The sequence below is a fragment of the Erinaceus europaeus genome, chromosome 9 (assembly GCF_950295315.1).
Source record: "Erinaceus europaeus chromosome 9, mEriEur2.1, whole genome shotgun sequence".
NCBI lineage: Eukaryota > Metazoa > Chordata > Mammalia > Eulipotyphla > Erinaceidae > Erinaceus > Erinaceus europaeus.
In genome coordinates this window covers 111,238,095-111,255,251 of record NC_080170.1, presented here as the reverse complement: position 1 = coordinate 111,255,251, position 17,157 = coordinate 111,238,095, and the positions used below count along the sequence as shown (strand labels likewise).

Below are 17,157 nucleotides of genomic sequence, written 5' to 3'. Positions count from 1 at the left end.
AGCTTCGAGAGTTCTGTTTGGTGATTAGTTTGGGTTAGTTTATGAATCGTTGTTCCTGAATAAAGAAATATAGCTTCCCTACCCAGCCGTGTGTCCGCGAGTCTCTGTCTACGGCCGCGACGCTAGCCCAGCCTGCTGGAGCTCTGAATTTTAACAACACTCTCTGCTGTGCTATTCTCACAAATAGTGACCTTTCTAAATTACCTTTGGAAAGTCAAACATGAATAATTCATGTGGCTGGTCTCTCTCTTTCTCTCTCTCTCTCCCTCTATCTCTCCCTCTCTCTCCCTCTCTCTCTCCCTCTCTCTCTCCCTCTCTCTCTCCCTCTCTCTTTCTCTTGGTTTCTGCTCTAGTTTGCTATACAAAGTTGTGCATATTTCCTCAGAATGGACTTGTGGCCCAGGGCATTTCCCGAAAGCAAACAGGTCAGCAACCTTAATGTTGTAATGCTCCAGCCTTGAATCTGATTGGATAACCCAGATGGGTCATTTACCTTTTAAAATAAGTCAAATAGTATTTGGTAGAGGAACTCTAGCCAGAGTACCAGAGTCCTGAGGCAGAAGAGAAACAGGACTGGGGATAGTTAAAATCAGCATCCCAGTTGGCTTTCAAGTTTTGGGGGAAATATCCCTCAACATTGAGAAGGAGACAGTTCAGTCATGAAATTAATTGTCTTCCTTTTCCTCTGCTCCAGGCTGGTATGGAGTTTAACCCTGGAGTCCTCACAGGAAATTGACTGCAATGACCCGGATTTGTTTATGGCTGTGGATGCTGCTCTGAAGAAATATAACGAAAGAACTCAAACTGGCAACCATTTTGTGTTGTACCGAATAACTGAGGCCACCAAGACGGTGAGTGTGTTGTTCTTATCCTTGCTGTTATTCTACCACTTTAAGGTAAGCTCACTCGCTCCCCAGCCCCCCCCCCTCTCTCTCACACACACACACACACACACACACACACACACCACATAGATATGTGTGTACATGCTAATTATGAGGAGACTGCTAAGTAAAAGTAGAGTCTTATGATTCCAAAAAAAAAAAATTACCACCACAACTCTGGTCTGGGCCTGACAACTCTGCTTGCCTCAAGGCCTGTAGAGTTCTCAGGACGCCAAGGTTTTCTCATCCTGGGAGATGAAAAAAACATTTTTCTGGCGTGAAATGAAACAGACAGACAGAGTCATGGGAAGGGGACTATGCAGACTGGAAGAACCTAGAGACTCAGACAGACCGCAGTAAAAGGATTTACAGAATGAACAGCCCTGAGCTGAAATATATAGACCTCCAGACGGGGAGGTGGTGCCTTAAGAAACACAACTAACAAATGTATGATCTGACTTGTAGAATCTTAAAAAGGAGTGGGGACAGACAGCATAAAGGTTATGCAAACAGTCTCTCATGCATAAGGCTCTCAAGTCCCAGGTTCAATCCCCCACACCACCATCAACCAGAGCTGAGCAGTGCTCAGGTAAAAAAGGAAGAAAAAAAATGGAATCTTTAAAAATATCAAACTTACAGGGCAAAAAAGAGAGTGGTAGAAGCCAGGAAGCAGGAGAATGACGAGAAGTTGGCCAAAGGAACAGACTTTCAGTTGTTAAGATGACAAAGACCCAAAAAAAAAAATTAGTGCACAGCATGGTGACAAGTTAACACTGTCCTGTGCATTGAAATTTGCTGAGAGTATTATCTTGAGTTTTCACAGAATGAAAAAAAAGGTGGGTAATTATGTGAATTAATAGATGTTACTTACTCTGTGTGCTGATCATTTCAAATGTATACAGTTATCAAATGATCAGGCTGTACACCTTACCTGTATACAAACGTGTCAGCTACATTTTTTAAATTTTTTAATATTTATTTATTCCCTTTTCTTGCCCTTGTTGTTTTATTGTTGTAGTTATTACTGTTGTTGTTATTGATGTCCTCATTGTTGGATTGGATAGGACAGAGAGAAATGGAAAGAGGAGGGGAAGACAGAGAGGGGGAGAGAGAGACACCTGCAGACCTGCTTCCCCTGAAGGTGGGGAGCTGGGGTCTCAAACCAGGATCCTTATGCCGGTCCTTGCGCTTTGCGCCACCTGCGCTTAACCCACTGTGTTACCGCCTGACTCCTGTGCCAGTTACATTTTATAAAGCCAGATGAGGAGGTATGGGAGAGCAGTCAGAAATGAGATTAACATCTGACAAAATAGGCTGTCAACAAGTCTGCGTGGCTAGATGTATTAGAGGCAACAACAGTTCAGGTTGCTGTTTGTTTGCTTGTTTGTTTTTATCACAAAGAGAAGATTAGGCACTTATATACAGGCCATCCAAGTTTCCAGGAAAGAGGTGGAGATTTACCACCTACCTGATGAGGCAAGCAGAGGAGGCCATAAAAAAAAGAACTAGAAACCCATTTGTGAGACTTCAACCACTGCTAATTGACAGAGACTAAACTATGCTCTCGCCAAGATGCCACCCTTCCCCAGATTTACATTAAGGAAAAACCTATAAGAATGTAGATTTATTACTGTTGAATGTAAAGCATTAATTCCCCAATAAAGAAATAAATTAAAATTTAAAAAAAATTTTTTAAAAGAATGTAGATTTAAAGGACAAATCCTACCAGTGATCACAAAAGTTTGAGGAGAAATCATCTGTACCAATCAGTCTGGGTACTAAAATATATTGATCTCTGAGGAAAAGAGACAGCATCAAGGTTATGCGCAAAGATTTTCCTGCTGCGGCTCCAAAGTCCCAGGTCCAGCCTGCACCACCTGAAGCCAAAATCCAGAGTACTCTGAATAAAATAAAATAAGAATAAACTCCAAGTTTTTTTTATTGTTTTGTGAATCTCATTATCACTGCATTTCTGTGATAGCTGAGCAATTGTTAATTTTGTTAGAGAAAAAGTTCAGAAGGAAAAAAATCCAGTCCTCTGATTACACAGAAACTTTTTTCTTTTTTCTTTTCTTTTTCATTTTTAATTTTTTAATTGTTTATTTATAAAAGAAAACATTGACTAAACCATAGGATAGGGGAACAATTCCACACAATTCCCACCACCAGAACTCTGTATCCCATCCCCTCCTCTGATAGCTTTCCTATCCTTTATCCCTCTGGGATTATGGACCCAAGGTCATTGTGGGATGCAGAAGGTTGAAGGTCTGGCTTCTGTAATTGCTTCCCCGCTGAATATGGACATTGACAGGTCAATCCATACTCCCAGCCTGTCTCTCTCTTTCCCTAGTAGGGGAGGGTTCTGGGGAAGCAGAGCTCCAGGACACATTGGTGGAGTTGTCTGTCCAGGGAAGTCTGGTCAGCATCATGCTAGCTAGCAGCTGGAACCTGGTGGTTGACAAGACAGTTAACATACAAAGCCAAACAAATTGTTGAACAATCATGGACCTGAAGACTGGAATAGTGCAGATGAAGAGTTGGGAGGGTCCTCCATTTTGCAGATACCTAGTAGGCATATTTTAGTTATATTCTAAAGGGCTTGTGGCTATACTAGTTTTTTTTTTTTTCCCCTGAGCCTGAAATCTGATATGAAGGTAGATCCAAGTTATTATCTAGGGAGATGATGTCATAGCTGGAAAAAGGACCAGAAAGCTGGATCAGGGAAGAGAGTAGCTCCCTAATATGGGAAAGGGGTATAAATATTGTTGACTGTAAACCCCATCGATTTGATGTGATCTGGGGCCCATTTTCAACTTTGGAGCCTATGTGACCTCTGTATCCCTGTAGATCTGAGCTCACATTCTGTGGTCATCAGTAGGAACATTCCAAGCTGCCCCAATATCGGACCCATCTTCCTCACATGTAGCATAGAGTATGTTGTCCAGCCTCCCTTCAGAGGATAGAACATTCTCTACCATTGTTGATCCAAGTTGAGGGCAAGGTCCTATGGGGGTCCACAAAGGGGTCTGTTGTGTTGTTACTGATAAAGATGACCAGTAACAATGGAGAGAGGGATTTATTTGAGGTCTAGGCCCATCATGTCTGTTTGGGAATCTCAGGACTCCCCAACTAGGGCCCCAGCTGATGGGGAGGCCTGATATGACTAAGGAGTCATCATTAAAGTATGCCAGTCTCTTGCCCTTATTCAGCTTTTGTAGTCCTTACTTTGATAAGGATAGCTTAGGAGTGAGTGAGGAAAATATAATAGGAAATAAGTGAGGAGGGTATCTAAGTCTAAGTTGACACTATTTCATTATGAACTTCATACCAACTCACTGTAGACTATTGTGTACTTTTGCTTTCAGGTATATATTTTGCCCTAATTTATGTATACATGTGAACGTATGCCCTATCTCATGGGACCTGGTTTATATCTAGGTTTTGAGACTTTGTTGGGAAGTAAACTATCTGGAATGGAATTAGAGAATTCTATGAAAGGATTTTCTTAGAGAAAAAGTTCAGAAGAAAAAAATCCCATCCTGTGATAGGATTATTACACAGAGACTTCAGAGCACTGCTCAGCTCTGGTTGATGGTGGTATGGGGGATTGAACCTAGGACTTTGGAGCCTTGGCCATGAGTTTTTTTTTTTTTTTTTGGGGGGGGATAACCATTATGTTATCTACTCCCAGACTTTATTTTTTCTTGAAAACAAAATTGAGGGTCCTCATGGTGGCGCACCTGGTTGAGCGCACATGTTACAATGCACAAGGACCCAGGTTCGAGCCCCCGGCCCCCACCTGCAGGAGGAAAGCTTCAAGAGTGGTGAAGCAGGGATGCAGGTGTCTTTCCGTCTCTCTCCCTCTCTGCATGTCCTTCTTGATTTCTGGATGTTTCTATCAAAAAAAATAAAGATTAAAAAAATTAATGAAAAAAATAAAAAAGAAAAGAAAATTGAATCATTTTTTGTCTCATCATCTTATGCATATTGAGCAGTTCTGCCTCCCAGTGCACTGAAGGGACCATTTGTTGACATTGTCTTCACTGGTTGTATTGTGTGACAGAATATGATGTTGTTGTTATTGTTTCAAGTGTCAGCAGAACTACTCTTGTCTTTGCCTTCCTATATTGGCATGCCCTATGCTATTATCATCCACCACCTTATCAGCCCCTGAGCCTGGCAGGAGCCCTGCTGTCTACTTTGTTTATTCCTTCATCTCCCTAATGCAAGTCCTGGGACAAAGCCAGCTGTGAGAGACAGCTACCTAGAATGGGGGCTGCCTCTGTTCAAAGTGGGGAGACTGTCTAAGCTTCAGCCTGCTTATTGGGGTCTTCTTTGTTTCACTTGCAAGATGAGGGACAGGAATATTCTCTCAGACCCGACTGGGAACAGTTATGTCCCAAAATTTTGCATATGAAAGCTCAGAGAGCTCAACCCTTCATCTATTTAATCACTAAGGGTGTCAGTGATGGAACCCGAGGCCTTATACGTATTAAGACTTGAGCTCTACCACTGAGCTTCGTCCCCAGTCTTTCCACTTTGAAAATGTTATTTACTAGCAGTGGTGTACCTGGTTGAGAGCACACATCAACATGGCAAGGGCCCAGCTTCAAGTCCCTGGCTTAGATATTTGTAAATATACTGTGCAGGTATTTGGATGGTAGCACAGTGGGTTAAGTGCAGGTGGCACAAAACACATGGACTGGCATAAGGATCCTGGTTCAAGCCCCCGGTTCACCCACCTGCAGGGGAGTCACTTCACAAGCAGTGAAGCAGGTCTGCAGGTGTCTATCTTTCTCTCCCCCTCTCTGTCTTCCCCTCCTCTCTCCACTTCTCTCTGTCCTATCCAACAATGATGACAACAATAATGACTACAACAATTTTAAAAAAGGGCAACAAAAGGGAATAAATATTTTATAAAAATAAATAAATAAATATACTGTGCTTCTTCTCCCCAGTAAATACTGTCAAGACCAAGCGGTCCTAAACTGCACCAGACCCCATGCAAATGATCTGCTGTTTGGTCAGCAGAATCAGCTGTATGGGTTTTGTTTTTCAGGATGACGCTGACCCATCCTATTCCTTCAAGTACCTAATCAAGGAGGGCGATTGTTCTGTTCAAACTGGCAAATCCTGGCAGGACTGTGACTACAAAGACTCTGCAGCTGCTGTAAGTGTGTTGACTGGGGCGACAGGTTTTTCTACCAGTGCTGGGAAAGACTAGTATTACAGCACCTGTTTCTGGTGGAAGCACATAAACCCCCACGTGCAGAAAAGTCCAGCGCTTGACGCCTGTGTCCTGATAAGAGGCAGAAAGTGCTCCTGATGCAAGAGATCACAGATTAACATACAGACATTCTTATGTGAGAAGAAGAGTCTAATCAGCAATGAGGACCTGTGACCCAGGCCCCAGAGAGACAGACCAGGTCAACTTCTGGGCTGAGGCCGAGGGTTAGTGAGGGGGAAATATGCTTGCTCCCCTTCCTCAACTCCACCTAGCTGACCACTACGAACCAGTGTGCACCTGGTAGTAGGCCACACTGACCTCATGGGGTGGTGGAGGATGAAATGTGATACGTTTGCGGAGGACATTGTTTGAATAGTAGTATTTCCCCCTCATCTCTCAATTTCTCTCTGATATATATATATATATATATATATATATATATATATATATATTACATACTCTTTCTGTAATATATATATAGTATATATATATTACATACTCTCTCTGTAATATATATAGTATATATATATTACATACTCTCTCTGTAATATATATATAGTATATATATATTACATACTCTCTCTGTAATATATATATAGTATATATATATTACATACTCTCTCTGTAATATATATATAGTATATATATATATTACATACTCTCTCTGTAATATATATAAAGTATATATATATTACATACTCTTTCTGTAATATATAGTATATATATTACATACTCTCTAATATATATATAGTATATATATTACATACTCTCTCTGTAATATATATATAGTATATATATATTACATACTCTCTCTGTAATATACATATAGTATATATATATTACATACTCTCTCTGTAATATACATATAGTATATATCTATTACATACTCTCTCTGTAATATATATAGTATATATATTACATACTCTCTCTGTAATATATATATAGTATATATATATTACATACTCTCTCTGTAATATATATAGTATATATATTACATACTCTCACTGTAATATATATAGTATATATCTATTACATACTCTCTCTGTAATATATATAGTATATATATCTATTACATACTCTCTCTGTAATATATATAGTATATATATATTACATACTCTCTCTGTAATATATATATAGTATATATATATTACATACTCTCTCTGTAATATATATAGTATATATATCTATTACATACTCTCTCTGTAATATATATAGTATATATATATTACATACTCTCTCTGTAATATATATAGTATATATATCTATTACATACTCTCTCTGTAATATATATAGTATATATATCTATTACATACTCTCTCTGTAATATATATAGTATATATATATTACATACTCTCTCTGTAATATATATAGTATATATATATTACATACTCTCTCTGTAATATATATATATTACATACTCTCTCTGTAATATATATATAGTATATATATATTACATACTCTCTCTGTAATATATATATAGTATATATATATATATATATTTCTATATGGTGAAGGAAAAAATTACTGCTGGAACAGTGTGTTCTAGTGCTGGCACTAGGAAGAAAAAAAAAGAGAGCAAGAAAGACACCTGGTGGGATGGAGGCAGGAGAGAGAGAAGAGGGGGAGAGGGGAGGGGAGAAGGAAAAAATAAAAAGGAAAATATATTTGAACATTGAACTCAAAAGGTAAACCAAGGAAAAAGAGCTAGGGGGAAGGGTGTGCTTAAGACACTGAGTACATAGTGGTGAAGAATTATCTCCAAGACTCAAAGACACGTATATTTTTTAATTTTTTTTATTTAAGAAAGGATTAATTAACAAAACCATAGGGTAGGAGGGGTACAACTCCACACAATTCCCACCACCCAATCTCCATATCCCACCCCCTCCCCAGTAGCTTTCCCATTCTCTATCCCTCTGGGAACATGGACCCAGGGTCATTGAGGGTTGCAGAAGGTAGAAGGTCTGGCGTCTGTAATTGCTTCCTCGCTGAACATGGGCGTTGACTGGTCAGTCCATACTCCCAGTCTGCCTCTCTCTTTCCCTAGTAGCGTGGGTCTCTGGGGAAGCTGAGCTCCAGGACACATTGGTGGGGGTCTTCAATCCAGGGAAGCCTGGCCGGCATCCTGATGGCATCTGGAACCTGGTGGCTGAAAAGAGAGTTAACATACAAAGCCAAACAAATTGTTGAGCAATCATGGACCCAAAGCTTGGAATAGTGGAGAGGAAGTGTTAGGGAGGTACTCACTGCAAACTCTAGTGCACTTCTGCTTTCTTACTTTGGTGCCATACTCCAAACTCAGTCAATTTCTGCTTTGCGTTTCTACTTCTTTTTTTTTTTTTACTTGCATAACATTCCCCAGATTCCCATTTAACAATACAACCCCCACTATTTCATTCATCATTTTTCATGGACCTGTATTCTCCCCACCCACCCACCCACCCCAGAGTCTTTTACTTTGGTGTAATACTGCAATTCCATTTCAGGTTCGACTTGTGTTTTCTTTTCTAATCTTGTTTTTCAACTTCTGCCTGAGAGTGAGATCATCCCATATTCATCCTTCTGTTTCTGACTTATTTCACTCAACATGATTTTTTCAAGGTCCATCCAAGATTGGCTGAAAACGGTGAAGTCACCATTTTTTACAGCTGAGTAGTATTCCATTGTGTATATATACCACAACTTGCTCAGCCACTCATCTGTTGTTGGACACCTGGGTTGCTTCCAGGTTTTGGCTATTACAAATTGTGCTGCCAAGAACATATGTGTACACAGATCTTTTTGGATCGATGTGTTAATTGCAGGGTCATAGGGTAGGTCCATTTCTAGCCTTCTAAGAGTTCTCCAGACTGTTCTCCACAGAGGTTGGACCAATTGACATTCCCACCAGCAGTGCAGGAGGGTTCCTTTGACCCCACACCCTCTCCAGAATTTGCTGCTGTTACCTTTTCTGATGTATGACATTCTCACAGGAGTGAAGTGATATCTCATTGTTGTCTTGATTTGCATTTCTCTGACAATCAGAGACTTGGAGCATTTTTTCATGTGTTTCTCGGCCTTTTGGATCTCTTCTGTGGTGAATATTCTGTCCAAGTCCTCCCCCCACTTTTGGATGGGGTTATTTGTTGTCTTGTTGTTGAGTCTGGCAGGTTCTTTATATATGTTAGTTATTAAACTCTTATCTGATGTATGGCATGTAAAGATCTTCTCCCATTCTGTGAGGGGTCTCTTGATTTGGCTAGTGGTTTCTTTTGCTGTGAAGAAGCTTTTTAATTTGATGTAGTCCCATAGGTTTATACTTGCCTTAGTCTTCCTTGTAATTGGATTCGTTTCATTGAAAATGTCTTTAAAATTTATGCGGAAAAAAGTTCTTCCAATATTTTCATCTAAGTAACTGATAGTTTCTGGTCGAACATCCAAGTCCTTGATCCACTTGGAATTTACTTTTGTATTTGGTGAAATACAGTGGCTCAGTTTCATTCTTCTGCATGTTTCAACCCATTGTTTCCAACACCATTTGTTGAAGAGACTCTGCTTTCCCCATTGAATAGTCTGGGCCCCTATGTCAAAGATTAGATGTCCATAGGTGTGGGGCCTCATTTCTGGGCTCTCAATTCTATTCCACTGGTCAGTGTGTCTGTTCATGTTCCAGTACCAAGCAGTTTTGATGACAATGGCCCTATAATACAGTTTGAGATCTGGGAGTGTGATGCCTCCGGTTCTGTTCTTTTTTCTCAAGATTGTTTTGGCAATTCTAGGTCTTTTCTGGTTCCAGATAAACATTTGTAGCATTTGTTCTATTCTCCTAAAAAATGTGCTTGGGATCTTGATGGGGATAGCATTAAATTTGTAGATGGCTCTGGATAATATATTCATTTTGATGATGTTAATTCTTCCAACCCATGAACATGGAATATCTTTCCACTTCTTTGTGTCTTTTTCAATTTCTTTGAGTAGTGACTCATAATTTTCAGTATATAAGTCTTTCACTTCTTTGGCTAGGTTTACTCCTAGATATTTTATTGTTTTTGTTGCTATAGAAAAAGGAACTGATTTCTGGATTTCAATTTCTTCTAACTTAGTGTTTGCATAGAGGAATGCCACTGACTTTTGAATGTTAATTTTATAGCCTGACACCTTACTGTATTGCCTGATGATTTCCAAAAGCTTCTTGCTGGATTCCTTAGGTTTTTCCATGTATACTATCATGTCATCTGCAAATAAGGAGAGTTTGACTTCTTCTCTTCCAATCTGTATGCCTTTAATTCCTTGCTCCTGTCTGATTGCTATGGCAAGAACTTCCAACACTATGTTGAATAGTAATGGTGATAGTGGGCAGCCCTGTCTAGTACCTGATCTGAGGGGAAATGCCGCCAGTTTTTCACCATTGAGTATGATGTTGGCTGTAGGTTTGCTATATATAGACTCCACTATCTTGAGGAATTTTCCATCTATTCCCATTTTTTGTAGTGTTTTGATTATAAAAGGATGTTGTATTTTGTCAAACGCTTTCTCTGCATCTATTGATATGACCATGTGGTTTTTGGTCTTGCTTTTGCTGATGTGGTGGGTCACATTGATTGATTTACGTATATTAAACCAACCTTGCATGCCTGGGATAAACCCCACTTGGTCATGATGAACAATCTTTTTGATATACTGCTGTATCCGGTTGACTAGAATTTTGTTCAATATTTTCGCATCTATGTTCATCAGAGATATTTGTCTGTAGTTTTCTTTTTTGGTTGTGTCCCTGTCTGCTTTTGGTATCAGGGTGATGTTGGCTTCATAGAAGCTGGCAGGGAGTATTCCAGTGTCTTCAATCTTCTGGGAGACTTTTAAAAGTAGAGGTATTAGTTCTTCTTTGAAAGTTTTGTAGAATTCATTTGTAAAACCATCTGGTCCAGGACTTTTATTTTTGGGAAGATTTTTGATAACTGTTTCAATTTCATTAGCTGTGATGGGCCTGCTCATGTTATCCACTTCCTCTTTACTTAGTTTTGGAAGTTGGTAGGTATCTAGGAAATCGTCCTTTTCTTCCAGGTTCTCTAGCATGGTGGCATATAGTTGTTCATAGAAGCCTCTCATGATATGTTGAATTTCTGCAGTGTCTGTTGTGATATCTCCTCTTTCATTTACTATCCGATTTATTTGGCTCTTCTCCCTTTTTTGTTTTGTGAGTCTGGCTAAAGGTTTGTCGATTTTGTTTACTCTTTCGAAGAACCAACATTTACTTTCATTGATCTTTTGTATGGTTTTCCTATTCTCAATGTTATTTATTTCTGCCCTAACTTTAGTAATTTCTGTCCTTCAAGTTGCTTTAGGATTCCTTTGTTGTTCTTCTTCTAGGTCTTTAAGATGTGCAATCAGGCTGTTTATTTGTGCCTTTTCTTGTTTCCTAATGTGTGCTTGTATAGCTATGAACTTCCCTCTAAGGACTGCTTTAGCTGTGTCCCAAATATTTTGATAGCTTGTGTCTTCATTTTCATTGAACTCTCAAAACATTTTTATTTCTTCCTTGATTTCCTCTTTGACCCAGAAGTTGTTAAGAAGTGTACTGTTGAGCTTCCACATTTTGGCACTGTTACTAATCTTTTGTTGATTGTTAAGTGTTAGTTTAATTCCACTGTGGTCTGAGAAGATGCTCGGGATGATTTCAGTGCTCTTGAATTGGCTGATGCTGTCTTTGTGGCCTAACATATGGTATATCCTTGAGAATGATCCATGTGGATTTGAGTAAAATGTGTATTCCAGTTTCTTGGGATGAATGACTCTGAAAATGTCCAATAGTTCTAGTTTATCTATCTCTTCATTTAGCTCCCTTATGTCTTTACTGATTTTCTTCCTGGATGATCGGTCAAGTTGAGATAGTGGGGTGTTGAAGTACCCTACTATGATTGTGTTACTGTTAATATATTGCTGTAGCTCTTTCAGTAGAAGTTTGATGTATTTAGATGGCTTCTCATTGGGTGCATAGATATTAATAATTGTTAAGTCCTCTTGATTGACTGATCCTCTGAGCATTAAGTAGTGTCCATTCCTATCTTTTTTAATCTTATCTATTTTAAAGTCTATCATGTCAGATATGAGAATAGCTGTTCCTGCCCTTTTTTGTGGGCCATTGGCTTGTATGATAGTTTTCCATCCTTTCACTTTAAGTCTGTGTTTGTCTTGTTGAGTTAGGTGAGTTTCCTGTAGACAACATATTGTTGGGTTGTGTTTTCTGATCCATCTTCCGACTCTGTGTCTTTTAATAGGTGAATTCAGGCCATTGACATTTATTGATATCAAAGATTGAAGATATTTTAACACCATTCTTGTAGAGTTTTAGAGTGTTTTGATATATGTCCTATTTGTGGTGGTCTGGTTGTTTATAGGAGACCTTTCAGAACTTCTTTCAGGGCAGGCTTGGTGATGGTTGCTTCCTTCAACTGTTGCTTGTCTGAGAAGGTTTTGATGCTTCCATCTAGTCTGAATGACAGTCTAGCAGGATATAGTATTCTTGGCTGAAAGCCTTTCTCATTGAGCACTCGATAGATATCTTGCCAGTCTCTTCTGGCTTGTAGTGTTTGTATGGAGAAGTCTGCTGCTAATCTTATGGGTTTTCCTTTGTAGGTGACTCTTTGTTTTTCTCTTGCAGCCTTGAGGATCCTTTCTTTATCCTTATTCCTTTCCATTCTAAGTATGACATGTCTTGGTGTCTTTAGGTCTGGGTTAATTCTGTTTGGGACCCTCTGGGCTTCTTGAATCTTTATGTCTTTGGTGTTGTCTAGACTAGAGAAATTTTCAGCTATTATGGCCTGGAGAATGCTTTCTTCCTCTCCTTCTCTTTCTTCCTCTGGTAAGCCAATAATGCATATATTGTTTCTTTTGAAGTCATCCCATAGGACTCTGTTGTTGTTTTCAGCATCTCTTAATCTCTTTTTGAGATCTCTTACTTCTTTTTTAGTTGTCTCTAGTTCATCCTCAATCTTGCTAATTCTGTCTTCAGCCTCATAGATTCTATTCTCTCTGCCCTCTACTGCTTTCTGGAGTTCATCTATTTTGTTGCCCTGCTCTGATACTGTTTTACCTTGTTCAGCTAGTTGCATTCTTAGCTCAGCGATTTCAGTTTTCAGCTCTCTAATAACAATAAGATAACTAGAATTTTCTTCCATATTCTCATTTGTTGTTCCTGCATTTCTGATTAATTTTTTCAAATTCTTTACTCACTCCTGTTATTATTTCCTTAGCTAATGTTTGGATGTTGGACTCGTTGTTTTGTGCTTCACCCTCTGGAGGACTTTTAGCTGGACTCTTGTCCTGGTTCGAGTCTCCAATATTTTTTCTTGTTGTTTTAACCATTTTATATATTATGTTATGAGTTCCCTTTATCAGTACTTTTCAAAGTATTGATCACTATTGCCTGGATTGACTTGTGTCTAAGTAAGTTAATTAAAGGGTTTACCGTGGTGGAAGTTAACAGTTTTTTTTCAATCCCTGAGTTGGAGCTCAGTGGTGTAAAAGCCTCTTTTTTTTCTTCCCTGTAGGCTATGGGAGCCTGAGGGCTTTTAAACTATCAAGAGGCTTCTTAGCTTAATCACTGACTCCTGACCAAGAGATAAAGCAGGGTGTGGCAGAGATAATCCAGTGGTTATGCAAAGAGACTTTCATAGCCCCTCAGCTATGCCACCGAGGTATAGGTCTTCTCCTGAGTTTCCTGGTTAGATCTCTGTACCCTGGTGTCCCTCCCTGTTGCTGCTCCAGATTCTGAGGGTAGTAGCAATGGAGACTCAGAGTTGCACTTGGTGAGTCTCTGGGGAGTCCTTTCCTCCCTTCAGCTGTCCCCTTGTTGTGGAGCAGACTGGAGGGGGTGTCTCCACTGATAAACTGTTGAACTGTTAGTAGTCACTTAATCTCTCCTTATGCCCCTCTCTCCTCTCTGTCACCAGCCATGCGTGTTTGTACTCACGGGTGATTTACTGGGTTCCTGTGGTCATTCTAGTCCTGTCTTGTTTAGGTCTGGGTGGTCTCCTTTGTTATTCCTAGTTGATCTGGGAGAGGAGAGGAGAGGAGAGGAGAGGAGAGGAGAGGAGAGGAGAGGAGAGGAGAGGAGAGGAGAGGAGAGGAGAGGAGAGGAGAGGAGAGAAAGCGTTCTGCTGCTGCTCGTAGCTCCGCCTCCGGAAGTCGAATCCAAGACACGTATTTTAAAAGCTCACCATTTATAATGGCCAGGTGGTGATGGTGACCTAGTTGAGCCCCCACATTATTGTGTACAAGGACCCTTGTTCAAACACAGGACCCCACTGCAGGGGGAACTCTGCCAGCAGGGAAGCAGTGCTACAGGCATCCTGTATCTATCATCTATCTATCTATCTATCTATCTATCTATCTATCTATCTATCTATCCATCCATCTATCTACCTATCTACCTACCTATCTATCTCCCCTTCTCTCTCAATCTCTCTCTGCCTCTGTCAAAAAAAAAAACTCACCATTTATATCATCTCTTTGTTTTATGTCTCATGAATATCAGTGATTTGATTTTAAAAAATGGTAATGTTAAATAATAATTAGACTGCTAAACATTCACTCTTTTGTACCAGAACTCTGTAAACAAAATATCAACTAGTCAAAAAAAATCATACTTAGCCATAGCACTAGAACAAGTATTAAAATGAATAACTTTTTCTTTTCTCCTTTTAGGCCACAGGAGAATGCACAGCCACCGTGGGAGAGACGAAACATCATAAATTTGTTGTGACAAACCAGACTTGCCACATTACTCCAGGTAGCTGATAGGAATCCATATCTGGGCACTATCCTAAGGGAGAAATTGTCACCTCTGAGTACCTGAGGCACAAGGTACAGAAAGCCCCCTCCCAGAAGGAAGGAAGGACTGTAGCAGATAAATCCTTGGCAGCTTTAGAGCCAGGAGGAGAGGGGAAGAGGAGTGGGGAGGGGCTTCTGAGGTTGGCTCCTGTCAGTCATTTCCTATGCTCTCTCCCTGGGGTGCTGCATTGCATAGGGCTTCTGCAGAGCCCTACAAAAGGAGGAGAAAAACTAAAGACCTGCCCCAGTGCAGGCAGCTTCAGCGGCCTGGGAGGTGGTGCAGTGGACAATGTGCTGGACACTCAAGCGTGGATTGGATTCCAGGTGTCGCACGTGCCAGAGTGCAACTCTGGTTCTCTTTCTCTCATCAATAAGTAATAAAATAAATCTGCACCCTATTTTCCCCTTCCAGGGGTCCGTGCCCTTACTGATGAGCTGCTTAGGGCTATGATGAATGCCACTTCGTAGTTCAAAACAAACAAACAAACAAAAAGAGTGTTTTACACCCTTCCAATTAAAGCCTCTTGGTGGCTCCCAATTCTTCCAGCAGGACATCTTTAATTCTTTCAGAAAACCTCGACATGTTGAAATTATGTGGAGAAGGTTGGGGGCATGTCCAATGTCATGAAGAGGACACCTTAGCTTCCACCAGGCTCACCAGGGTGCCCACGACCCTGAAATCCATCCCCATGTGCTTATTAATGTTCTTGTTAGTGACAGACAGCATATTCTGGCCGTGGCCTTCCTAGCTTATACCATGCAGCCAGGAGTGTAGGAGACTACGCCATCTAGCTTTGTGTAATTTGTGATATTTGCATCTATAGTTCTGTATCTGTACTTCTCTTCCACTCAACATTGCCCTTCTACTTCCGGGCAGAGAGCGTTATGAATGAACTGAGGTGTCTGTGTCGCCCCCCTCAGCAGCTGGCATAGTACAGCTGGGGTAAAACATATGATTGTCGAATTCAGTTATCACAGATTGTATTATACTTTCAGTCAGGCTTCAAAGGACATTCATCAACATTGAAATATAGTAATAAGAATATGACAATGTGATGTTTTGATTTCTTATAAAAGCATATGTTTACACGTACTCTGTAGCTAATATGACTTTAAAATAATTGTGCACATTCTGTCTTTATCAAAAAAAAAAAAATTGAAGCCTTGTGGTGGTGTACCTGGTTGAGCGCACGTTACCATGCAAAAAGACCATGGTTCAACTTCCTAGGCACAAACTGGGGGGGGGGGGTGAGCTTCATTATTGGTAAAGTAGTGCTTCAGATCTCTCTCTCTCTCTCTCTCTCTCTCTCTCAACCAGAGCACTGCTCATCTCTGGCTCATGGTGGACGTGGATTGAACTTGGGACCTCAGAGCCTCAAGCATCAGAGTCTCTGCATAACCATTATGCTATCTACCCCTGCCCCCTGTTTCTCCCTATCTGTCTCCCCTTTCTTTCTTATTATTTATTTTTATTATCTTTATTTATTTATTGGATAGAAACAGCCAGAAATTGAGATGGAAGGGGGAGGGAGAGAGACAGAGAGACACCTGCAGCACTGCTTCACCACTCACAAAGCTTTCCCCTGCAGGGAGGGGAGCGAGGGCTCATACCCAGGTCTGTCCCCATTGTAACATGAGTGCTCAACCAGGTGCACCACCACCTGGCCCCAATAAACAAAGTTTTAAAAATAAACCAAAAAATGGGGTTGGGGTGGTGCAGACAATGGTCCACCTGACAGAGCAAGCTTGTTAAAATAATTGTATACAATGGGATGCCCATAAGATATTCTTAAGTGATAGGAGCCGGGTGGTGGTGCACCTGCTTGAGCGTGTGTATTTCAATGCTCAAGGACACGGGTTCGAGCCCCCTGTCCCCACCTGCTGGGGGAAAAGCTTTGCAAGTGGTGAAGTAGTGCTGCAGGTGTCTCTCTGTCTCTCTCCCTCTCTATCACCCCCTTCCCTCTTGATTTCTGGCTGTCCTTATCCAATAAATAAAGATTTAAAAAAAAAATTTAAGATGTTCCTAAGTAATAGTAGTTTTTTTTTTTCCCTATAAGGAAAATGCAGCATTGGCATCTCTTTTTCTTTTCTTTTTTATTTTTTAAAGAATTTATTTATTTATTCATGAGAAAGATAGGCAGAGAGAGAAAGAACCAGACATCACTGGTACATGTGCTGCTGGGGATTGAACTCAGGACCTCATGGTTGAGAATCCAGCGTTTTATCCACTGCATC

The 17,157-nt window shown here is 40.3% G+C and overlaps 1 protein-coding gene across 1 annotated transcript in view; it reads left to right on the top strand.

Moving 5' to 3' along the window:
* Positions 1-536: 536 nt before the first annotated feature.
* LOC103110628 (kininogen-1-like) overlaps positions 537-17,157 on the top strand; it is a 40,893-nt gene continuing 24,272 nt past the window's right edge. Inside the window, exons 1-3 of the mRNA XM_060198547.1 lie at positions 537-851; positions 5,944-6,054; positions 14,797-14,881. Coding sequence (XP_060054530.1) covers positions 660-851; positions 5,944-6,054; positions 14,797-14,881 — 388 coding nt within the window. The 5' untranslated portion in view covers positions 537-659. The remainder of the gene's footprint in view (positions 852-5,943; positions 6,055-14,796; positions 14,882-17,157) is intronic.